This window comes from Chaetodon trifascialis, chromosome 21, assembly GCF_039877785.1.
Source record: "Chaetodon trifascialis isolate fChaTrf1 chromosome 21, fChaTrf1.hap1, whole genome shotgun sequence".
In the NCBI taxonomy this organism is placed as follows: Eukaryota; Metazoa; Chordata; class Actinopteri; order Chaetodontiformes; family Chaetodontidae; genus Chaetodon; species Chaetodon trifascialis.
The window spans coordinates 17,869,708-17,895,605 of record NC_092076.1 but is presented as its reverse complement, the minus strand read 5'-3'; the positions used below and the strand labels follow the sequence as shown (position 1 = coordinate 17,895,605).

At 42.3% G+C, this 25,898-nt stretch overlaps 1 protein-coding gene across 1 annotated transcript in view; it reads right to left on the bottom strand.

The window, feature by feature from the left end:
- LOC139350240 (ras-related protein Rab-26) overlaps positions 1–25,898 on the bottom strand; it is a 79,684-nt gene that overhangs the window by 35,298 nt on the left and 18,488 nt on the right. Inside the window, exons 3-4 of the mRNA XM_070991495.1 lie at positions 7,660–7,701; positions 6,902–6,968 (exon numbers count right to left, since the gene is read on the bottom strand). Of these exons, the coding sequence (XP_070847596.1) occupies positions 6,902–6,968; positions 7,660–7,701 (109 nt within the window). The remainder of the gene's footprint in view (positions 1–6,901; positions 6,969–7,659; positions 7,702–25,898) is intronic.

Below are 25,898 nucleotides of genomic sequence, written 5' to 3'. Positions count from 1 at the left end.
AATGTAAATACGCACTGGCCTGCAATACGCTGTGAGGTTTTTGATGATTACTGACTTTCAGCTTTTTCAAAATAATGATCCTGAAATCATACTATCCATAACACAGCATCAAAGGTGACAGCACAGAGAGAGGGGGCTGAAAAAGGTTTAGCCGGGAATGTAGAGGTCATATGGTATGCTACCACTCAACACTAGGACTGCCCAGCATCTTTCAGGAAGGAGCACTAAAGGCAAAAGAGCACATTTCCCAAATCGCTCAAAAGATCCATATCGAACTATTCCTTGAAGTACACTTATCTAAAACTATTTGTGTACTTTCACATCAGTAAAATATTAAAAACATTACTTGCCACTTGTTGTGGGGTTGCAGAACAGACTTTTACACACTTAGATGCATACTAAAAACACTGCCAGAACAACAGCCACTCGCCTGCTCCATTACTACCTTGAAAATTAAAATCAAACCTATCATTACTCGACATCACACCTGCTAATGCAAAGCCAGTGTGCGCATGTGTGTGTGATAACTGACTGATGAGTTTCACTTTATTCCTTCAGGCAAGTTGCTGCCCCGCGGCACTGATGTTACTGTACGACAGAATGAGAGTGAGCGTCTGAAACTGCTTCCAGCGTCCCTCCTTCCATCACGTTCATTATTCCTGTGACAGTTGTTATTGCTACCTCTTCTCCAAGCTATGCACGGTCCACACTCCATTTTACAGTCTCCATTTTAGAAATGATCAATCACAGCGACAAGTGAATACCAAATTCCCCGGGCGAAGTGACAGCAGAATCCATTAATACATGAAGCCCCTGTTTTCAGATAAGCGTTTAAGAGATCTGAAGAGCTAAACTATGTGAAGTATGACACCTGGATCAATATTTAAAGACGATAAAGTGAGCCAAGATATTATATTGTATAGGCAAAAGTGGATGGAGGGTATAGACAGGTTGATGTTGTACATTTGCATGCATGCACACACGCACATACACGCCCTTCCTCTCTGCTCACTTAACGCAGATTCCCAAGAATGAAGCCTCAGAAATGCCTTTGACTGTGACCTTGCACATCCATTTTAATATGCAGGAAGTAAGGTACTAAACGTGTGTGTGTGTGTGTGTGTGTGTGTGTGTGTGTGTGTGTGTGTGTGTGTGTGTGTGTGTGTGAGAGAGAGCGCAAGTGTAAGACAAAGACACAGAAAAGAGCCTGATGATGAATCGCACAGCTCAAGGCTCCCCATGAAGTACAGCAATACCCTCAACGTTTTGTTTCCAATTGCCGTTTCCCTCTTCTCCATCCATCTCCCTCCTTCTTTTTCTTTTCTCCCCTCCGTCTTTGTCTTTTCTATCATTTCCATCATTTCCCGCACCCCATCGAACTTTCTCACCTTCTACTCTTGATCATCATCCCCGCTGCCGCTGTCCATCCAGCTGTCTATAACGTTTCACCCCCTGACTGAGGCCTGCAGTCGCTCATTAGCGATAAAAAGCAGTGGCCCAAGAAGACGAAATAGAGGGAATAAAAAATGATGCAGGTGGGATGGGATGAGCGGCGACAAAATGAGGTAATGACACTGATTTAATATGCAATAGATGTCGCCTCTGTTGTCATTTGCCACTACTTTTCGCTGTTCCTGGACCCTGTCTGTTACAGCTCATTTCAGGCATGTTGGTGCCATTGTGGCACTGAGAATGAAGAACAGGTCGAACTAAAAGACAAACAAAAAGAATAAATGTTATTTCATTCTGACTTTAAGTGTTTTAGTATTGAAGGTTATAATACATCTTGTAAAACAGAGTGAGCCAGCACCACCTTTTCAGACAGTGAACCTGTGGGCTGCAAACCTGTGGTTTGTGTGTTTTTCTATAATTATTTACATTTTGGCAGATTTACACTATTAAAAGTACGCTGAGTTACTTGTCAGTATTTCCTGTTTGCAAAGTACATCACTGGTTTACTTGGAGCTCCAAGAAGCAACATTTATATATGACATCTGAGCAAGATTTAGGTACGTCAGCATGTGTAATGATGTCCTTGGAAAGCATAAATCATAATGAGTTTAAAAATATGTAAATTCTGTCTGTATGTTCAGCTTTGAGTGTGATTTCTAACCTGACCTGCAGCAATCAAGAGCTGTAGTACCTTAATGTGCTGACTGTGTCGGTGATCGGGCCAAATCGTTTGGCTAATCTACAATACCTAACTGCACCTGTCCCTTCCACCTTCCACAGTGTTTTTTAAAATGCCTTTACTTGCCCTCTAAATCTCCTGCACCGCCCTGGGGATGTGCGCCTCATGGTTTGAACCTCCTCCAATTAATTGAGACACTGGAATATTAAACACAAGTCCTCTTGCCATTTTATGACCTCCTTATTCAATAAATCATCAAAGCATTTTAAAATTAAGCGTGTTTGTCTTAAGAAAGACCACTACCAATAGCACTGACTTGTAGGGTGCTGTTCTTATATAGCACACAACACTCGAGCTTTTACACAATTTGATAAGCTCAGTTTGCTGAGCTGCATGTTCCTCAGGTATTTTCTTAAGTCTAAATGTATATCTGAAAGCTAAATGATAAGATCATTTAACAGCCATTGGGTTAGGACCATTTCACAGAAATATAGAGAAATCCATCTATCAGTTGGTTGGTCGGTTCAACATCCACATTGCACAGGTGATTAATCATGAAGACTTTGGTGATACCCGACTAGCACCATCATGAAGGTGACATTTGTTCTGTCTAATTAGTGATACACAACATACATATTCAGCTTTAATAAATATTTACACCTCTACAGCATCCACAAAAAAAGAAAAAGAAACCTGGAGTATGGTTTCAAAGCTGTAGCCCCGTCCTCACCCCATAGGTAGCAAAGAGAAGGCTATGAAGCCATTATAGAGAAATGAAGCAGCCAAAGTACCTCGTTCTGAAAAATAAAGTCCTAACAACCCTTTTAATCATAGGCCACCATTTGGAGCAGTCATCTGTGATGCAGCCATTAGCCGTGCCATGGAATCTATGAACTCCGTCATTCTGCTTCTTTGTATTCATCAAGCTGGCTGTTTTGCAAGAAGGCAATGGGAAAGGACATTTGAGGAGCTTAATTTCAAATGTCCATCATTTGCAAATGTGACATTTATGTTACAAAGTGACTGATCACGAAGTTAGTGGTACAATAATTTCACAACTACAGTCAGCAACAACGTGCCTGCACACCATTCGTCATAAAGGATGAGTCCACGGGGGAGCTGGGAGAAAAGCACTCACTGTCCTCCATCACCTGAGCACTCATGAAAACCTTGAGGTCCATTCTGTCCTTGTTATGGTGCACTGCCTTCTATTGAGGCACGATGCCACTTCATTACAGGGCGAGCTTCTATTGAAAGCTCTACAATGGCTTCACTCTACCCTCTTATGGATCCTGTCCTCCTTCTATTCAGTCATTGATGTGGGCATCCTGCCTTTTGTCTCCACAGCATTTCCAGCCTTATGGCTTGATTCCACCCGGCATTGCCGTCCAGCTGTAACCTAGATTTGTTCCGTCATCTGCATGGCTCCATACCGCCTGCCTGATTTTATTGATTTGCTCGGATTTAGTTGTTTTGGTCATTCTTCAGTCACATTTGTGTTTCTACCATGGGTAAGTAGGCTTCGTAGTTAAATGGTTTCTTTCTTCTCTATTTCAACTGTTGATATACAATCAAGAGTCTGTACCAGGCATTTTATTTTGAAAATTAACCAGATTCTCTATGCCCTTCCTGTGTCTGGCTTCCTGCCTGGTTCGATCTGCCCTGTGAAGCTTGATGCAGCTTTTGTCACAAATAAACTAAGTGTGGATTGTCCACAGAGCAGAGCAGGGAGCTGCTTCTGTAAAGCACTGCAGTGTTTCTGGTGGGATCAACAGCATTGTCTGGAAAGGTCACGGTCATCTCACATTCTTCAACCGATCTGGCTGTTTTGTTCCTCTGGACTTCTCACTTCCATTCTTAGTCACTCTCCCACTCATGCCTGCATCAGATTTCTACCTCTCTCAATAACCACTTTAGTATTTTATGTCTCTATCCCTCCCTTTCCTGTCTACCACCCTCTTGTCTATTTCATTAAGTTTGCTTTTCTTCTTTCTTAGCACCCTGTGGTTTCGCTCCATGTGGTGGAAATGACAAACTGTCAGGTTCGCTGGGGGACGGAGGGAAAAAAAAAGTCTGTGGCTGGTTTCTGGACCCAGCTGGACCTTCACAGAGCCCTCTATACCAGATGGGCCTGGCAGATTGCACTGGGCTTACTGCAACCACCAGCTCATTTACACTGATTGTCTGGATCTCCTTGCTCTCTCATTAGGAGCTTAATGACAGCCGAGATGGGGGCCAAAGCTGAATAAAACAAACATCAATAGCTGTCTAGAGTTAAAGATTCACTTCCACGTTCTACTCCCTGACAACTACTCAACTGTCATTGGGCAAGGTATTTGCTGTCTTTCAATGCTAAATGCTGTGTGCCAAGGTAGCCAGGGCATGGCAATGTCAGTCAGACTGAAATATCTACAAAGTTATTTCCTAGATTACCATCTAATTTGTTACAGAATGTCCATGGTCTCCAGAGGATGAATCCTACAGACTTTGTTGATACCCTTTACTTTTCATCTAGCATGATCTGCAGGTCACAATTTTCACGCATCCAGTGAAGTCTCAACATCTAAGTGACAGATTGGCAGAAAATTTTCTACAGACACTCATGGTTCCCAGATCCTGATGTCTTTGGTGATCACCTAACATTTCCTCTATCACCTTCACGAGGGTGACATTTATGGTTTAAAGTAAAATTACTCAACATAATTGGAAAGATTGCAGTGAAATTTGCAAAAAATATTCACATTCTCCTCACGGTAACTGTAACAACTTCATAACGGCAATAATTCACCATCATTAGGTCAAATTCTTTGGTTTATGACCTGTGTTATGTTTTAGATGCAAATTAGCAAACATAAGCATGCTAACACACTTATTTAAGATAGTGACCATTATACATGTTAAACATGAGCATGTTAGCACACTAAAGTTAGCATTTAACTCAAAGCACCACTGTGCCGCAGAACCTCACAGAGCTTTAAGGTAAATTTAAGGTAAATTTACAATATGATTATAATCCCGTTCTACTTATAATTGCAGAGGAATGGAAACAATAATACTAGTATGAAAGATAGCCAAAACTACAAGAATAAGAACAAGCTTCAGGATTTTCCCTTGAACATCTTAAATCACAAAAAACTGCTTCAGTAAATACAGAGTGATATTGGGCATACATCAGCCTCCAACAGCCCACAAAGCAGACATTTATTCATAAGAAATGACAATGGATTATGACTCATTTGTCGTACAATCATCTATTTTAGTTTTAGTAGTGACATAAGCGAGTCTGGAGATGTTCCTGTTTCTCTGGCAGACCGTTCACTGGACTGTTTCACCGAGACTTGTGGACACTTTTCAATTTCACACCTTATGTGCTTAAATCTTTTTCTTAACTAATAGCAGATGGCAGTGGAGCTGCTCGGTGGCAGAAAACTTTGGCTATCGTGAGGAGCTTCAAAGAAATAAAAAAAGAAGTAAAAAGCTAAATGTGAGTCTGCATAATTAGTGATTCTGAGACAACACATGTCACATACTGAATATGGATATATGAGTCATGTATGAACAACAGCTACAGACTTTATCTCTACAGTTTTTAAATGCTGAACTTTTTGCATTTCTTTTTCCAAAATGGGTACACCATGCTTTGAAATGTAGATCTGAGGTCGAGGCACTATAATACGTCTTTTTTTTAGACATCGTACTTGCTCACTTCTCCCGGTCGATGCTCAGAAACGATGCAGAGCCTTCAAACCGTCGACCCTTTACATTCCACCGTCTGACTCACTAAAAACTGTCCATTAGTTCAGAGGAATTGACAACTTTCATGACAGCTGCATGCAGGCTGTTTCCTCTCCCCTGGTCCTGCACATCAGCCTGAATGAGCTTTATTTAAAAGTCAGTAACAGACGGACAACTTGAAGGAGCTGGTCTGAGGCTCCCCGGGCGCCTTGTTAAAGATCAGCGAGGGTAAACTGTTGCACTGACAGATCAGAATAATACTGGGCAACTGGCCAGTCACACACTCTCTTTCTCACACACACAAACACACACGCACACCAGAACTTTTACTGTCTCAGACAGAAGGAAAAAGCACACACATGTAGTTACAGATGCGAGAGCACACGTGCAACTCAATACCCACACCCGTTAACACATTTACACAAAAATCTGTGCACATATGCAATTTCACACCACAGGATTCACAACAGTCACCCATTACGATGCTATTTTGCATGCTAACCAACAGATTTGTGTTTGAGATAATGCCTGTACAGCAGTGTGTGTGCGTGTGTGTGTGTCAGTGTGTCCCACAACACCTGCTCATTCAGGCCGGCCCGAGGCACACTGCTATCTGCATTTAGCAGGGTTTTTCGAGGTATAACAGCCACACACACATACACACTCAGGAGTACACACACGGGAATAGCTCCTAGCTGTCCCACCCCCCGCTGTGTGAGAGGCAGGCTCATTTTCCCACCCAGTGGTTAGGCCTCTCGCTTAAGGGAACCTACACATCACAGAGCCACCAGTGAATGCTTTCACACACACAGCAGTCGATCAAATCAGCCACAACTTGAGTGTTTTTTGCTATCCCAACAGGAAAGAGGGCGCAACAGCGAGACTGTCTGTGTCAATCACATATTTGAAGAAGACAAGGGCAATGAAACGTCAGCCAGAGCAGTTCAGCTGCATTAGGAGGTAATAAAAGGGAAAGGGGAACGATGTCAGTCACAATCAAACTGGCTCAGACTAACAAACACAGAGGAATCTTACCATTAGCATCACGGTAGTAAGCATGTGTGACACTCCGGAAACGCTCCTGTCCAGCCGTGTCCCAAATCTGCAAGGGAACAATAACAGGACATCATCATTATCATCACCATCAATTACCATAACACTGAGGATGTCAACTTTTATTTTGACTCGCTAAACGCTGTCAAAAAAGGTAGTAAAGAATCATCGCGGTACCATCTAATGTATGAAGTTTTCCCCGTGCTAAGAGTTTTTTAGTAGTTAAAAGTGCACATCGGCCTGCAAGTCTCATTAAAACTCATTCCTGGGAAATCACCTGAAATATCACGTCCGACAGATAGACCGGTGGATGAACACAGATCCATTAAAGACGAGGGAGATGAAGGGAGAGAGAACGTGAGTGTTGTGTAATTGAGGTGAAAAACTCATTAGACAGTATCTAATGCTGTTTTTGAATGACAAGGGTTCATCTGCATCTGTCTGTCCCTCGCTGATAACTTCCAGGCTTGATAATCTGATGGAAAGTCTGCTATTCCCTTTAGTGTCTTCAGTCAGGCAGAGCAGCAGGCTAATTGACTGATAGAGATTAACTAAGGCCTCATTAAATCATGGTTTGGACTTCTTTGCCCCCCCCCAACAGCAAGGAATGAAGATGTATGGGAGGTATTTATGCCATGGGAAACTGCTATGGTGGTGATTATTAAAAAGAGCCCATGTAACCTAACTCCCCATTTAAGTAGACTAAAAGATTAAAAATAGAGATGCACTATTGTTCTTACCTGCAGTTTCACCTTCACCGCATCAATGCTCATGACTTTATTCTGAAAGACAAAAGACGTCGTATGAAGACAATCGCAAATCTGCAGACACAGAGAGCAAGACAAGAGTAACAGAGCAGTAAAAAACACAAAAGGGATAAAGACACTATATAAAACAGTGCAGAGGCATCAGAACCAGAATACATGATGCTTTCAAGGGCTGCCAAAGGGGAATGCTCTCTTCTAAAAGGACTTATTTTCAAAAGCAAGTCCAGTGATGTATAGCTGTGTTATGGTTGGCTTTTTGTGACCACAGTTGGTGTAATAAGGACTTGTCCTCTGCCGCAAGGCGATCTTCTATCATGTTGTCAGCATGCTGTACTATCCTCTATGCCAATGTACACACACACACACACACACACACACACACACACACACACACACACACACACACACACACACACACACACACACACACACCTTTCATTACAATGAAGACCTTTGTTTCAGGGAGTTGCATCATTTACCAACACCGTGGCTGCCAAGCAGTTTAACATGGGGCTCACACACAATCTTACACACACGCACAATAGCTTTTCGATACCTCTGCGTTATCTTTTCATGCAGGAAATAATTGGTTGCAAAGATCTTTTTTGAAATCAAGGTAATGGTCAGCAGCTGCAGCAACCCCTGCACTGTTTTCAACTATTCTAATAGATGGACAGCAGATCTAACTCTGCCATGTATCATTACAGGGGATGTGATAAAATTGGCAAACAAGACAGAGGAGCAGCCTCGGTCAGCACCCTGTGGGGATATCAGCAATCCTGTCTAATGTGCTTCACAGAGAAATGAGCAAAAATGTGTCAAGGCAGCAGGTTTTCAAGTGCAAAGTTTGTTTTTCTCTGCATTTTAAACATGTTTTGTTCTCCTATTGTGAAATGCCTGAAGTCCAACGCACATTACCGTCCATCAGAGGCTTGCTGGGGTGCTCCTGCTGTGCGTTGATGATGTGGACACTTCATACAGTCCATTCTCTCCATCCTAATGGTTATCAGTATCTGCCTCTTTGGAGGAGAATTTCTGCATGCAAATGCTATGGGACCATCTAATGTTCCCCAGTTGATTAGACACAGAATTTGCTATTCAGTAACATTCTTTGACGTCTCTGTGGGGACGAAAGAGGACGACCTCACACAGCTCTCCTACTGCATAAGCAGAGTCAGCTGCTTTTTGTTACAGTTGGAAAAATCCAACAAAATCAGTTTAGACAGTGACTCACTAAGAGCTTTAAATCACTACTAAATGGGACAATGGCTTCAAGGACTAGTAGAGAGGAAAAATCTGGCACACAGCTTAAATTGACCATTGGCTAAACCCTTCCACAAACAGCGATTGTCCAGTCATAGCATAACAACCAAAACTAGGCACTGCAGACAAGTTGAGCTTTGGATTTCTCCATTCAGTTTGGTGGAGCAGTGATACTTTTTGACCTTTTCTAACTTTGTAAGATAAAAAACACAAGAGTAAAAGTTTGAGGAACGGATTAAACAATGTGTTTGTGTGCTCAGACAGAAGCTGCAAGCAGAGCATACTTATGTTAAGCAGGATTGAAGCCCGGTGTACTGAGTCCCAAAAGATAACTTAAATACTTAAATATAGTGGTTCTCAATACTGATTGCAAAATTGTCCTGGTTTTACACTTTTTTCAGCGTTTTCATAGATATTTATTATGTTCTGTCCCACATTATTGCCAAACCTCATATAAAGTCAGAAACAATGCACCATGCGCCTGAAGTCAACACTGTTTGCATGTCAATCAATCAGTGTGGAGTTGTCAAGGCTGTTACTAGCTTATGAATGTCACAGGCTAAGACGCTTTCAGCTTTCTCTGACAGAACCTGTCAGTATGCTAACAGTTAAGTGTCACACTGAACAGAACCTCTGTCTGTTCTAAAGAGCTCCAGGAGGCTTACTGCTTCCTTTGTAAAGTACCCGGTAATGACTATGCTGCATTCATGGTATCCATGGTGTTGACAGGCACACTCTATAGGTGTGCTCGGAGCTGAAATAATTGTCCCCGTCCTGATGAGGAAGCCTGTGGTGCATGTATAAGTTCACACGTGCACTGGCATGAATGTGCAGCACAATTAAGAGTCCTGGTTTGGAGGTTTGGAAATATGGTCACCCTAACCATGCTCAGCTATACTTTATAACTCCTTATGGTGACTGGTCTGAACTCCGAAGACCAAGAAGCACATCATCACCTAACAAGCTTACATTGGTTTATAAGGTTGCAGGTTATATTTAAAATAAATCCCTGTTTTTGGTTAGTTGGTTTAGCTGTATTCCTGGTGACTACCTCACAAAGCTGGTTGGGAGCATGCCAACAGTGTACAAAGAGGTCATCAAGGCAAAAGACAAGAGCCACAGCTGAGGATATGTATACATCTTGGGGGCTGAAATTATGGTTAAATGATTTTACTTTTACTCTTAGTGTCCTCTTAGTGTCCTGAACCAGAAAGTAGTAGTTACTGTTGTATGTTTGATGAAATTTAAGGGCCAAGACGTGAACAGGAGGTGAAAACTGCTATCAAGTCTTTCTCTTTCAAGGAACTTGGGAAGAAACCAATATAGCAAGAAGAGACAGGAAGAAAATAGCAGGCCTACAGGACAGATCATTTGGGTTTCATATAAACAGGAGAGGCAGCAGACAACAGCTGATAGGCTGCCCGAGTCTCAACAGCAAAGAAATTGAAGTTATGATTGCTTCTCACTCACAGATGAAAAAGTATTTTCCACTGAGGCAGAATCTCCTCACTCTTAAGCGCAACTAACCACAGGTTGGCAGGTCAGACAACAAGAACCTGCCCAATAATGAAAGACATCGGCTGAATATACAGTAAGACAAAACACACACAACACACATAACTACTTTAATTATATTGAATTGAATTTCTGCTGGCAAGTTTGAGGTGTACTGGACTTCGAACCTGAGGAACAAATCACAGGCTGGGAAAACCCTGCAGGCGCCTAGTTCTAAAAGTGTCTCAGTGCAGTCTAACTATGAAAACAAGCTATTCACAAGTGCAAACAAAGCCTAACTTCTATGGTCACTCATGTGGCTTAATGTTGAATCACCTGCACTAAAAGTTCCTTTGGGGTTTCAATCCACTTCACTACTTAGCAGTTAAATTGTAGATCCAAAGGCTACAGTACATTGGTCTGTTTGGAGCCTTGGGCAACTGGCCCATTCTCCAGCAACAAACATTCCCTCATTCTTAATGCATTTCATCCATATTGCATGGGGTACTGGGAGTTATGGTTAGTTTAACTTACAAATGGGAAACATTTAACATCATCTTAGCCTTATTTGCTGCATTTTTACTGCACGACACTCTATGAATGCCTGCAAAGAGTAACTGCTCAAGGACAGGCTCTGGAAAGAAACAATGAGGGTTTGCAGTGTAAAATGCTTTATGCCCAGAGAAGCTTGGGAGAGTTGTGGAACTACCTCATGAGTTTAGCAGCATCTGCCTGGCCCTGTGGATGCAGGTAGAGAGGCAGGTAGACCATCCAACTGTTTCATTCGGCTGCTTTCATTCAGCATGTGACAGCCAAGTTGTTTTTGTGTTTAACTAACCTTAACCATAGTGTTGTCACATCACGGAGCAGATTTACGTGTCAACAGTGATTTGTAATGGTTTTGGAAGGCTCAGAAAAATGATGTCCTGCTGATTGGGGCATCAGCTCAGGAAATGCCTCTGTGTGTTGTTCTAGACAAATAACATATTTTGTCTAGTGCTGTCAATCAATTAAAATATTTAATCGCGATTAATCACAAATTAATCACACATTTTTATCTATTCTAAATGTCCCATCAATTATCATTTTAATACTGGTATCAACATGGAAAAGTGGATAGGCTTGCTTTGTGCAAATGTTTTTTATTGAAAACAGCAATGTGTAGTGTTATATTTCACACTAACATTCTCACTTTGAGCAGTCATTCACATTTGAATGAATCAAATCTCACACAATTTAACACTGTCAATAAACAGATGACAAAAAAATAAATATTTGGTTACAAAAAAGCCCCTTCGACAACCCTTTCTAAGGGATCAAAACAGGGTGATACAAGATAAAGTTACAAAGTGCACATCACTGTAAACTAGGACTCAGGCTATACGTAGTGCAGTTAAACCATGGCTTAAACTTTCCTTTCTTAAGTTTCCTTTGAACGTACAAGCAGTCAGACTATGATGCTCTTCTGTTTATTCACCAGAGGCTTATCAACGCAGCCTCTTATTTCTCTCCAGAAAGAATGAACATTACTTGGCTATGGCTGCAGTAAGCTTGTTTTTAGTTGCGGTATCCATATGGCTCTGTCCAAACTTTGGTCTTGTCAGTCGACCCCATCTTGAAACTAAACTTTCTATTCAGAATCTTGTTCGCATCCATTTTTAGCATTTCGCGCTTGACATCCGCCTACACTTTCACAGCTAGCGAGCAGGCGAGACCAAAACATGCGTGGAGCATGTCTATTGTTTTGTTTCCGGTTTACAGTCGGATCCTGTAGTTTCTGTAACGTTACTGGCAGTGGCCACAGCTTATAAAAAAACTACAAGTTCACTAGGTCACGATAAAAAAAAATTAAAATTGATTTGCGTTAACGCCTTAATAACTCAATATTTTTGACTGCACTAATTTTGTCATTTCATTTGGGGGACTTGCTGGCTTCAACACAAAGTGTCGTCATCGGGCAAGTGCCTGCATTCGCCACACGCTGTGGGTCGATTACTTTTACCTGTGAATGGCATATTTCTACTGCTGAAAGAAAGATAAAATGATTGTGGTTGTGTTGACTTTTGAGAGTTGCAAAATCCTGTGTAATGTTTTGGCATCTGACAAACCTTCAAACTCGTTATCACTGACTAAAACTGCACTGGACCGTGGTCATTTTACATAAAACAACAAGCCCCCACCAGTGTAGCCCCTTGCATCTTTTTTAAACAATGTTTGGTCTGAGTACCCACTTTTTTGTTCAGAGCCAGATGCTTGAATTCCCTTCTAACAACCAAGTACAAGGCCACGACCAGGGGTCAGACCAAACAGCAGGCCTTTAATTTTGTACCCATCACCAGGAGAACCGGGAGGTTAAGTCCACTTAGCCTTGCCGACCTCACACTGCGCCACAAATAGGCCCACACAACACCCTTGTCTGACTGCATCCCAAAGAGGGGAGAATGCAGGGAAGGGAGACCATTACATCCATGTCAGTCCCTGAAAAATAGGACAGGTCGGAGGCCCCCACTTGGTCACAAACAGGAAATACAATCCTGGGCATTTCCAGTGATGACCAATGCCACTCAGCGCTGCTCTGTGTGATTGGGCACTTGTCTGACGACACTTACAAGCCTAACAGCTCATATTCAGATCTACATGGCAATGAAAATAGCAGAAAACAAAAAACTCGACTGAACAGGGAGTAAGTCACAGTCCAAGTTTCCCCAATGTCCGATTTTTGCAGAGACCAAGAAAAAAGATCCACCTGAAGAAATCAAAGAGGTAGAGTGTAGTTCAAAACACCAGAATGGGAATATCTTCTGACAATATTGCAGCTAAGTGGGCTTCCAAGGAAGCAATACTCGAACCAGCCAGCAAGCACAGAGGCACAGTTAACCCCAATGTGAATGAAAACATCTACTATACTATGCCTGACTATTCATTGGGGGAAATTAAGCGGACCTAGGTCAATGTTGTCATTTACAGCGTTTTGTTTTAGTTTCTAAAACTAGAAAAAACATTCATATTTTACAAAAAATCAACAGCAATTAGTTTGGCTCTACAGGTAATGGAAAAACAGGAAGCAGTTGAATGAAAATCTCACAGGGTGGGTTCTAAAGGTGCAGCAATTCCAAATCCATTTGCTGCTGCACTTTGGCTCCGCTACCAATGGGAAGTGTTAGCACTCTATTCAAGCTGTCCAGGCACAGATGTTCCAGGGCTTTCAACCATTAGAAGTAACCAGTAATGGCTGTCGGAGTCACTGGAGGTTTGCTGCAACATGCAGTTTAGTTAATTCTTTCATGCCACTGGAATGACTGTGTTCATGTCTGATGGATTCAGGACTAACAGGGATTGAAGCTGGAGTGTTACAGTGACACACAGTGTTACTAATGTTTTACTTTACACTGGAGCAAAGATGTTAGCAGTGCTGTGTGTAGGCTGGGTGTTTACATAACTGAGTCCACAGCCTCATCCTGCACAATGTTTCAGCTTTGATGTGAAGTCTATCAGCTATCTGTGATGAGCAAATGGAGATATGTGAGGCAGGTTTTCAGAAGAAAACAAAGAACTGCAGAAAATGATGGTTATGTAGTTGTCGGTCGATTACAGCTCTGTTTTAGATCAAGCCTTGTCATATGAATCATGTTTCAAATCCTGTTTATTATACAACCTGTGAATGATGTCGATTTGAATTGACCTTATCAAGAGGACCCCCTCTTATGCAATCTTTCCACAGCTCTGTTATACTTGTGAGTGAATGTTATTGTCATCATTTTTCAACAGCATCACTGATTAAACATTAAGTGCTACACATAATAAGAACGTACAGCTTTATTGGCACTCACACTGAATCTGAATCATATCTTTTGTGCTGTTCAACTGGAAAAATAAACAGAATTGGGATACCTGTTTTTCAACTGTATGACATAACCACATACAAAACAAAGATGGGCTGCACTTAGCGAGAGTCTCAGAGAAGGAAATCAGTCCTGAAGGCCAAACTTTCTAAGAGTAAAAGCGTTATTTTCTCTGTTAACCATTTCAAGAGATGATGTTCTGGCAGAGACAAGCACACATTCTATGGCTGAAAGAGATACATTGATGACAATTAGCTTGATAAAGTTACAATTTTGTCCAAATGCAGAGGACGATGCAAAAGAGAGCTCATGCTATTTCCACAAAAAACAAAGATCCTCACAAGCTTCAAGCCACAGGGAAAAAGCAGCTTTGCAATAATGATAATTGTATGTCATTACAAACAATTTCACAAGTAATTAAATCTTTGATAGCTTTTATGCGCCTCAGATAACGTGCAGATCCATTCATTTCCACATGAGTTCTTTCATTACAAATCATACGTTCAATATTTATTTATTCAAAATTGAGCAGTGAAAATAGTTGAGAAACATACTGTACAGCCATGCTAGTGACATGGCTCCAGGCACGGCAATGCCAAACATTCATGGTCCCCAGAGGACTCCTACTGACAGCACCATCAGGTCAAAACATGGGACGCAGTACTGTTTGACAAGGATAATCTGTATGAATGAATAATGAATGAATAAATAAATGAAAATATATGTGTGGGCTAATGGACTCTCTTGTCCTCTCATTTATGTACCGGTAAGCAGCAGTCTGCAAGGCCACTGTGGTAATGATTTTTCATCAACCTGAGGCTCCACTTCCATCTAAGCTCTCCTCATCTTCTCTCCTCGCCCCACTCTTTCTCTCATTGGCCCCTCCGCCTCTTCACCTACTCTCCTGTTTCTGGCACTCCCTCCATCCCTTCTCTCATTTTAATATCCTTACATTGTGATGAGGTCTTCCACACAGGCTACACAATAAGTGATGGCGGATGAAGGACGTCTGAGAAAGAAGTTCAATACATTCCAGAGGCAAATATTTTAGTTTTCACCACAACATTTATTTAACAGATATACTTACTAGTTTAGTGTTTTACAGTATTTACAATATGATATAATGCATTGATATAGATCGAACTCTCCAACTGTCAACCTAATTGTCCACTTCAACTAGCAGCAGCCTTTAAATTATGCTTTTTAATATACAGTAAGTATATCAACGTTTACATTGATACTTCAAAAGTCCTTGAATTTCTCTATAAATAAATATTCATGACTAAATGTGCAACAGTGAAAGTTAAAATCAGGAAAAAACTCATCTGCTTTATCTGGACTGTGCAGTGCGGTTTGATCAAATTTGACTGACAGCAGACTGGTAACATACAGTAAAATGACCTTGAATCAAATATTGATAACTGTGATTGGTGTACAGATAAAGATGATGTGACCTTTTTCCAACTAAGCCCCTGCTCACTACAAACCAGTTAGAAGCAATAAACCAAAAAAAGGAAAAACATCTCGTCTGTGTTCACAGAGGTCCTCGTAGTGTACACTCCATCATGCAGTGTTTGTTTAAAGAAAATCTCAGCTGTTCGAAATAGTATGCCCATTTCCCTTTGATGCCGCGTCCTAAAAATAAACTGAGTGAGAAGGTTCAATCGGGAGCTGAGGAAATCAATGCTACGAGTTGACACAAGAAAAAAGTCTTAAGTCATATTTTCTAAGGTGTGTGTGTTAGCTGATAAGCATGGCAGCAGTAAAGTGGCAGCTTATGGAATGGGCTTTGACAGTTCTGCCGTGTGCTGTGCAGTGTCCACACCCACACACTGCCGCACACGTGCACACATGTGCACACACACACACGTACATACAAACTGCATTAAGGGAGGCCAACACACATATTAGCTGACAGCGACAGAACAATTATTCAAAGACAAAAAACACGTGACAGTTACAAAGACACGAAGACAACACACACGCAGGCTAAGAATACACCCACAAACACCTACACACAATAGTGAGCTATTGACAAATGACCATTAATATTCAACAGCAGCCTTAAGCATCAGACAGCTCTAAGCTATCTGTCAATCAGCCTGGCAGCCTGGCCAGCCCTACTCTGAGTATACAGGATGAGTAATCAGGACTCACAAGACGTCCTCCAACTGGAAAAAAAGGGCAAAACTTACCTGAAACTCACTGACAGACTGATCCATTATAACATAAACAATATCCTATGGCCTTATTATTCTATCTGTTACATGCTTCAGTGAAGAACAGCAACACGGGCACAGTTTCTGCTACAGTGTAACATGGATTCAACATGAAGACGGTTTGACAGGCTTCCATGTAACCGGCTATGAACACAATGACAGAAAACAAGAAATTTTCCCCGTCGACAGAGCGCCAGCAGTGAGGTTTGAACAATCAGCGACCCACTGAGGCATACCAGGTGATTCATGTCAAACGCTGCACTGATGCTGGGACTCCTTATTATGTTTGTGCATCTTTCCAACAGGTTTGATGTGTCACAACCGAGTGCGCTACAGGGTTCCACCACTGCAAGGAGCAATGGCAGGATAAACATCTTGAGGTTAGGAACTGTTGGGCAGATAACATCTGCACTGGCTTGCAGAAGGAGAGCAGCACACCAACACTTGGAGTCTTGTCATCGCCGTGAGTTTGCCAGGCAACTAGTGGAGACTTCAGAAAGTGACTGTGCCCGGCTAAGAAATAGTCCCGCACATAATCCCCCATTGAAAACCTCAAGATGTATGTCATTTTTAGACTTTGCATGGATTAAACAAACATGTTATATGCTGTTAATTACTGAGCTGTAGAGGTGTTGGTAGGTGGAGATTGTTGCCTTTGGAGAGAGGACGGCTAGCTACTTCCAGTGGTGGCTGGTGAATTTTTGTCTTGGGGGGGCGGCTCCCTGAAAAAGAGTGGGTATATCTCCTCCCTTTGGACTGCTGTCTAATAAAGACGTCCGGCTGGTCCGATCCGAGCTCCTTCACTCTCAGTTTCAAACGGCGCTGTTTTCAGTGACTTCACTGAATTTTCTCTCTCCATTTTCTCTCCGGTTTTCATTACAGGCTTGTGGCTGAACAAACCGCTCGCTCTCTGCTGCCACCCCAAAGCCGGTGGTGTGTAAAGCGATGGCAGGGAGACAGCAGGGCGCAGTCAGGCTGCACCCCGCTGTCTCCTATCTCTTGTATTGAAGAGGAACGAACTGCGCATATCAAAGTTATAACAACAGTCAATGGGGAAAGATGTGTGCGCCCGTGGCCGGATATATGTCAGCTATTAGTAACTGTAGACAACGTAGGACATTTCTAATCTGACTATTTAGTGCAGATTTTACATTTTAGTAACTCACTTCAGACTATATTATTCCATCCATCCATCCATTATCTATACCGCCTATCCCTTTCGGGGTTGTGGGGGGCTGGAGCCTATCCCAGCTACAATGGGCGAGAGGCGGGGTACACCGTGAACCGGTCGCCAGCCAATTGCAGGGCGACTATATTATTCATTTTGCCTTTTTAAAACACAGAATATACATGTAAAAGTCATTTTAAAAAACGTTTTATTAAAGGAAGGGCTGTGTGATTCTACATGACGTGAGACGGGGGGCGGCGCCCTAGCGCCCTCTATCAGCCAGCTGCCCCTGGCTGCTTCTCTCTTTCCAGTATTTATCCCAAGCTAAGCTCACAGTCTGGTAGCTTTAGAGTTACTGTACACACATGATGGTACTCTTAAAGTCATATTCATTTTCTTATTTCACTGTCTGCAACTCAGTGAATGAGAGCATTTCCCAAAACGTCTAACAGTTCTATTAAGTCCTTCATCAGCAGTGCATTGGACGTGTTCATCCACAGCACTGTTGTGCACTAGAAGCAGCTCTCACAGTCCAATACAAAATCAATTTGTGCATCAATTAATCTGCTGATCATTTTCTCCATTCATTGATTGATTGATAAAATATCAAAATGAAACTCAACAATGATTGATGGTTCATTGAAATCTAGTGACACGTATAGACTGGATAAAAACAAGACTTGAAGAACTAAAATCGTCACCACTACAGCTGTAAAGCGTAGGTGAAGCACTCGCCATTACGCAGACAGTGTAGGCAGCTGTACTGATTCAAAGTGAAGAGTACCTGACTGAACAAGGCGGGTGAATACCTGCTGAAAGAGCAGCTGGGGAAGGCAGCCTGTTAACCACTTCATTTGAAACCATAAGGGAGACAAATATGACAAGAAAAGTGGTTGAAAAATGAGGCAGCTAGTCGATCCAGCAACTGGAATGTGTGTTTAGGCCACAGTTTTAGGAAAAAGAACACAGGTTGTTTTACATTATGAGTGAAAATAAGCTGAGACTGTGTTTAAAGCTGTCTGGCCATCTGCCTTTTCATGCTTCTCGCTCCGTCTGATTTTTTAAGCTTTTACTCTAATGAGCAAAGCCAAGATGAGAGGGGCAGCGTGAGAGTTTTGCCTGCTTTAGGGGTTTTAACACAGACCTGCCAAATAGATATTTCGTGTAGAAAACAGCCAGGTGCTTCTCTGGCAAAGCAGCCGATCAGACAAACTTCACAGACATGAACAAAATTTGGCTTTCAGCTGCTGTTCATTTGAACCCTGGCTTCAACCTCACTATCAGGAGGTGAACAGCCAGCTAACTGCCAAAAAGCTTTTACAACAAACACACACATACACACACACGCATACACACACTCACCGCATGCATATCTCAACAACGCTCTGCCTAATAATTACTGACTTAATGAGACTTAATTATTGAAGTTTGCTGGCTCCTCAAGTTTTCAGGAGATGAGGGCTCAGGTAAAGAGACAGTAAGAGAAAACCCTGAGTGGTTCTACGAGAGAGGAATACAGAAACTACTGTAGGCACTCATTTGACAGTGATGGATGTGCTCTATAGAGGTTACTGAAATCAAAAGTTCTGAAATAAAAGAAAGTAATTTCCTCTCACTGGCCATGGGTTCAAATAAAGCACTGTAGCATGAACACCCAGTTTGGCCCCTGTCAGAGACAGCAGTCCTGACAAAGACTGCACAGGACTATTGTTAATGAAGGACCTATTTCACTGACAAGAAAAAAGCCAAATCAATCAAACTGTGCTCTTGCACACAGTGTAATACGTCCTGCTGATTTTGATTGGGAACAATCTGCCATGAAGGTACTTTACTCTCTTAACCGCTTGCTGTCGCACCAAAGTTCAGAAAAAAGTAACATGATCGTACCTTTATGTAGCACCAGGTCTGTTTTACCAAATGGTAAAACTTTCAGACTGGGCTCAGGAGTGATGGTTGCAGCAAAGCGTTCCTGCTTAGCAACTTAAGTCTCAGCAGTCTTTCAGCTGCACGGATGCACTTTTTCTTAGCTGCTTGAAAACAGTGAAACAAAAGCTACAAACTCAACATATTGTCACATACAGTGACAACTCCAGCACACATGAAGAAATATTAGCTTTCATTTGGAGCTGCGTCTAATATTTACTCTTCTTTTATGCTCACTTTCATGTCTCTTTGTTGACTGATGTCGGTGAAGTAACAGACAGTGGGATTATCAGCTTTCAGCTTTTTTTTGCCGAAAACATCTTCCTGCTGCCACAAATGAGGCTGATGAATCAGCGGATGAACCGACTCACTGACGTGCAGACACGTTAGCTGCTCTGGCTAGCTATCAAGCTGCACAAAGTTTACCAAGTTATCTGTGTAGATAAGCAACTGGCAGAAAAAGAAAGTGAGCCCTGTCTCTGAGCACAACCTGATGTTTTTCCTGCATGGCTCTGTGTAACGTTAGACTGGCAATGACCGGCGTCATCTTGCATCGTCTCCTTGACAATGAGGAGATTTACTCCATACGTGTTGAAATCTGGCACCTACTCGTCACCTACAACTCAGTCAGTGCCATTAAAGTGTCAAAGTGTGGTATCATTCACATTCCAAATAATCATTTGATTTCATTTGTTCATATAGAAAATATTGACTTGCGCAGGTTTAATGTAGCCATAATGCATCAAAGAGCAACAAATTGATTAATATAGAATGCTGTAATATAATACCACAGTGAGAAAAGGCTATTTAATGTTGTTTAGAGTTTAAAGGTTTGATGGAAAACAATTGGCAAAAAAGGAAACTTGTGATGCTACTGTTGCCTTGGGACCAAGCCCGGAGTGGCTAATCGGGAGGACCGGGACAATTCCTGGGCCGGTGTGATGTTTGGGCCGCGAGGGCCGGTGTTCACTTTTTTATTTTTTATTTTTATTATGTTTTTTGCCCAGTGTTCAGTCATGGCACTGGCTTGATCATGGATTCTGCTAACTTTTTTTTTTTTTTTTTTTTTCCCAGACGCACCCTGACCGTGCAATCGGTCAGTGGTGTTTGAAAGATGGGAAATAGGAAGAGCAAGGGTGGCGCGGAGAAGGCAAGAATTAAAAAGAGGAAAGCTTTGGAAAGAGACGCAGACAAATGTGCTAAAATTGGAAACTCTTTCACTAAAATGAGCTCGCTTGGAAACAACAAATGAGGACGATGAAACGGGCATGGCAAGATGTTGAACGTTGCCTGCAAACCACTGTTCAAGTTAATTAATTATCATGTCAAAGAACTGTGTAGCATTGTGGCATATAACATAACGTTATTTAAATGATAGTATGATGCCACGCCATATAACTGGGAAACTTTGTCTTGTAGCCCCTGTAGCAAGATCCAGCACCAAGCACCAGCCATGAGCCCACAAGTCCAGAGTGGGCAGGTCGGATAGCTCCTTGAGTGAATATTATTATAATTAATAGAATGAAGAGTATAGTGTAGACCTGCTCTATATGAAAAGTGCCCTGAGATGCGAGATGATTCAGCACTACATGAATGAAACTGACCTGAATTGATCAGAAGGCTTTGTAAAAAGAGGAGATTTGTGCTGAGAATTATGACCATTTTTAAAATGTGATTTAGTGTCAGAAGCAGAGCCAGGAGCCAGTAGTGATGAGGGGATTGCTCCTGTCAGTATGGAAGGAGCAGGTGAGCTGTTTTAACAGAGTGTGTGAACAAGCAAGCATTAGTTCCAATATAACTACTTTCTATGCCCAAACGAACACTTGTTTGAACAGAATATAGATTCAGATATTGTTGAAAAGGATGTGTTGTAAAGAATAATGTTGAGGTTGTGCACTCGTTGATATAAATCTACATTGTGAAGCAAACCTTACTTGCACTGAATTGGAAATATTTTAGAAAAATACACTGAATTACGGGGCTGCACGGTGGCGCAGCAGGTAGTGCGCGTGCCTCACAGCAAGAAGGTTGCCAGTTCGATCCCCGGGTCAGGCGGGGCCTTTCTGTGTGAAGTTTGCATGTTCTTCCCGTGCATGTGTGGGTTCTCTCCAGGTACTCCAGCTTCCTCCCACAGACCAAAAACATGCTCATTAGGTTAACTGATGACTCTAAATTGTCTGTAGGTGTGAGTGTGAGTGTGAATGTTTGTTTGTCCTTACATGTGGCCCTGCAATCGGCTGGCGACTGGCTCAGGGTGCACCCCGCCTCTCGCCCATCGTAGCTGGGATAGGCTCCAGCCCCCCGCAACCCCGAAAGGGATAGGCGGTATAGATAATGGATGGATGGACACTGAATTACAAGGCTTTACATAACAATGTGCTATTGTAGACTTTAAATGTATACATGATTTTAATAATAATAGGTTGTGATCTGAAGTGGGCTGGTCTGAGGCATGAAACTCCAGGGCTGAAAATGAATCCCACTCCGGCCCTGCTTGGGACATATGTTTCAGCTACACGGTCAGTGTACCATGGTTTGCTCTTGTGTGTACTGAACCATGCCTTCTAACCTTGTCTCGCACTCACTCACTCACTCACTCACTCACTCACTCACTCACTCACTCACTCACTCACTCACTCACTCACTCACTCACTCACTCACTCACTCACTCACTCACTCACCTTAAGTGAACTCCTGAAACAGAAGAAGCAGCTTGCCTCATGGCTTTGCAGAGAAAATGGGTTTCTGTTCTTGAGAAACACAGTGTGAGAGCAAATTCAGGCCAAAGATGCAGACGCATGTATATTTGTTTACTGGTTTATCATTAACTGACAGATCATGTATAGCAGTGCAGCGGCTGACAAGGGTTAAAGCAGTTTCTCATTCTGTTGACACCTGCTCTGCTTTACTTTGAACAGAGGTCATGTGTCAGTCAAATAGTTTGGATGGTACTGGGATGTTTTTTTCTCAGACTTCCTAGAGATGAAGTTGTGATCTATAGGTGGCACACTTTTCTTCATTCAGTATGGTGGCCACAGCTCACACCAACTATCCACTTCTTTCTAAAAAGCATGCATCCAATTGAGATTTTTAGCCAGATCTTATATCTTCAGCCTAGCTGTGTCACTATGACGGGGTGGGGACCGAAAATATCTTGCTAAAATGTTGGTGATAGGTTAACTCTTCATCTAGCACCGTCACTAGACCAAACTCTTAATTAATTTGCACAATTTGGGTACGCTAAAATTCCCGCAGAACTAATGTTACAACAGCTTGAGCTGAAATTTGTCTTGTCTGTTTGCATAATATGTTAACCTCACACAAACACTATCCCTGCTAATATTTAGCATGTTACCAGCATCTTGTTGCCATGCTGATGTCAGTTTGTGCAACTAACAACACACCTAACCCAGGTAAATGTGCATTGAGTCATGCTAGACCACAATAAGTGAGGCCAAACTGCCATCACAGGACCTGCTCTGCTCTCCTTGCTCATGTAGCAGTGGTGTGCTACAGAATGGCTCACACACTCTGCATCTGGCAATAAGACCAGCTAATCCTGGATTTGTCACCCTCTATGACTCTATTTCTCCCACTTCTTCTTCTCCTCTTCCTACATGCATTTCTTTCCTGTATGTGTCTTTTTATTTCTTTTCATAAAAGCCCAGCGCCCCCACCTTTCTGGCTCAGCCTCTTTTCTTCCTGCCTCTCCCACCTTCTTAGATTCTTGGTCCCTCATGCTGTGCTCTGGCCTGACCTCTGTGATTTCTGTGCAGCTCCATCTGTCGATCGAGTCTTGAAATCTTTAACCTTGTGTTCCTTTTCGCACGTCATACTCTTGAGACAAGACCCTTCCCTCACTCTTTTCTTTATCCTTCCCTTCTCATATTATAATCCGTGTCTTACGTATCCTAACGCTCACTATATCCCCTCTGTGGGCTGGTACCTAATATGAGATATGTCTCTCGCTCTCAATAGTCTGGCTTAAGGTTTGGAAATCCACGGACCCACGGGGGCTCTCTCTCCTCTCCTCTCTTTCTTTGTCTCACTGTCACAAATCTCAGCAAAGATTTACAATCGGGGGCAGCCAACCACAGTGAGTCTGACTTGTCCACTTTAAAGCTTGGTCTGTCCTGCTTGTCTTCCCTTTCCTTCTCTGGGGAAAGCATTAACATTCCCCTACAGCCTCTGCTTTTACACAGCTTCCCAGTGGACATCACTCACCGCTTCTGTGAAAGAATCTGAACGGGGACTTATATCATGATACCTCCTCCATGCTAATGTTACTAAAGCATAGTGCTTTTTTATGGGCCTCCATTACTACGACTCTGGTAATCACAGAGTAGGTAATCTTTCATGTCTGTGTTCTTGCTAGTCCTTGTGCATGCAGAAGGTGTTCAGCACGTAAGCCCTGGAGTCAAGTTTCATCTATGATTACAGATATATAATCAAAGAAGAAACATGTAATTGTACTTTTTGATTAGCTGCATTATCACACCATTCTTTTTTATTATCCTGTGTGATTTTCCCATAACACAGGAACAGTGCAAAATCTGCAAAAGGCTCACCAGCTAGTTCTAGTTGCTCTGCTCAGCTGCAACTGGAAACAAGGTTGGTGCCAGCATTGAGACTGCAGCAAAACAGTTAAGTTGCGGAGCCGTAAATGAAAACAATGAGCTGAGAGAGGCTGAAGCACTCCACAGAGCTGAGAGGAGCAGCAGAGTTGGGTGATAATTCTTTACTGGCAGGGGTAGGGAACCTCTAAAATATACCATTTGATGTAGACTGCAAAGCAATTCAGAAAGACAAAAAAGCAATTACTTTTCTTCAGCAATAAACAACATAAAATGGCACTAAAACATTCTTCTGAGCGGTCCCTGAACGCACCACAGGTGGAGTGGCTGATATCACGTCAATGCATCATGGCCCCTTAAGTGGATGCGGAGTGTCTGTTCGTAGGGATGAGCACTGATGAAAAAGGCTAAGAGTCAATAAAGCTGCAAACATGCGAAACTACAAGCTACAAGGACACATGTGCTTGGATAAAGTTAACGCTCTTTGGTGGAGTTTGGATGCCCAACAAGCAGATTTCACAAGACCACATTCTGACAGAGACAGTGTTCTGCAGGCAAGTTTTGTGATGAGCTGATAGCAAAGAAGCTGAAACCTCATTCAGAAGGAGAATTTGTGAAGGAGTGCCTTGTTGCTGCTGCAGAGCTGCACGCACCAAAGTAAAATTGTTCCAAAATGTCACTTTGTCTGGAATGATTCACAGAGGTGAAGAGAAACCGATGTGGAAACTTAGCAAGTGTGTGATTTGGCCTCCATGATGGACATTACCAAGAACCTCTCAGAGCTGAACCTCAATCATCAGTCAGCTTCTCACCTCTGTGCTTTCAAATGTGAAAACAAGTGCACCTGGAAAGAGGAAACACTGTATTTTCCTACTCCCCAAGAACAAAAGCTGCTGTGACACCTAAATATTCTGCTGAGTGTGAAGACTCCTTCAGGCATTTTGGTGAGAGGTTTCAGCAAATGAAAAGCAAACAAAAGCAGCAGCATCATCATCATCGTCACTGCCATCTGACATCAGAAGCTTCGCCAAAGAGAAGCAGTTGAAGCCATCAAAGAGGCTAGTGTGATGTATGTGTTCAATAATTCAGTATGCCTGGGGTGCCACCAAGGGGGGGCCAGGGGGGTCAAAGGATGTTGTAAAACCTGAAATGGCCTTTGTTCAGAAAAAAGTTTTGGTCATATTTTTCCATTGTTAAGATAAAAACCATGCATCTTTAATCACAAAGCTGAATGAGGCACTTGTTCAATAGTGTGCCAACAGCATGTGGGCATTTGACAAGACTCAACATAACCGCTTGCTTTAAATGTGCAGCATGTAATGACCCTATAAAGCATTCAATCCTTGGCCAGACATGATAGTATTATCAAAACAATAGGCTGAAAATCCTATTAGGGCATGTCAAATTCTTCCAATAAGTCCTGCTGGGCTTTAAAACTTAAGCCTAAGCCCGAGTGTTATCTCTCTGTATTCGAAGGACACAGCTCTTTCAGCCTACTTATTCGAGGAGCACTGAGTGATATCGCAGCATTTTGTGAAGGCTTTGATATTCTTAAGTAAAGAAAGTTGCGGCTGACAGCTTGATGAATAGTCACCGTATCTCCGCGGTTTGACGGAGAGGAGGGAGGGAGTATTGTAAAGGCTGCTGTTTTCTAGATGCAATCCTGTGTGGGAGGGAAAGTGTGGTCTGATAATCAAAAGTCGGGGAGTAAATTAGTTTCACATCTTGG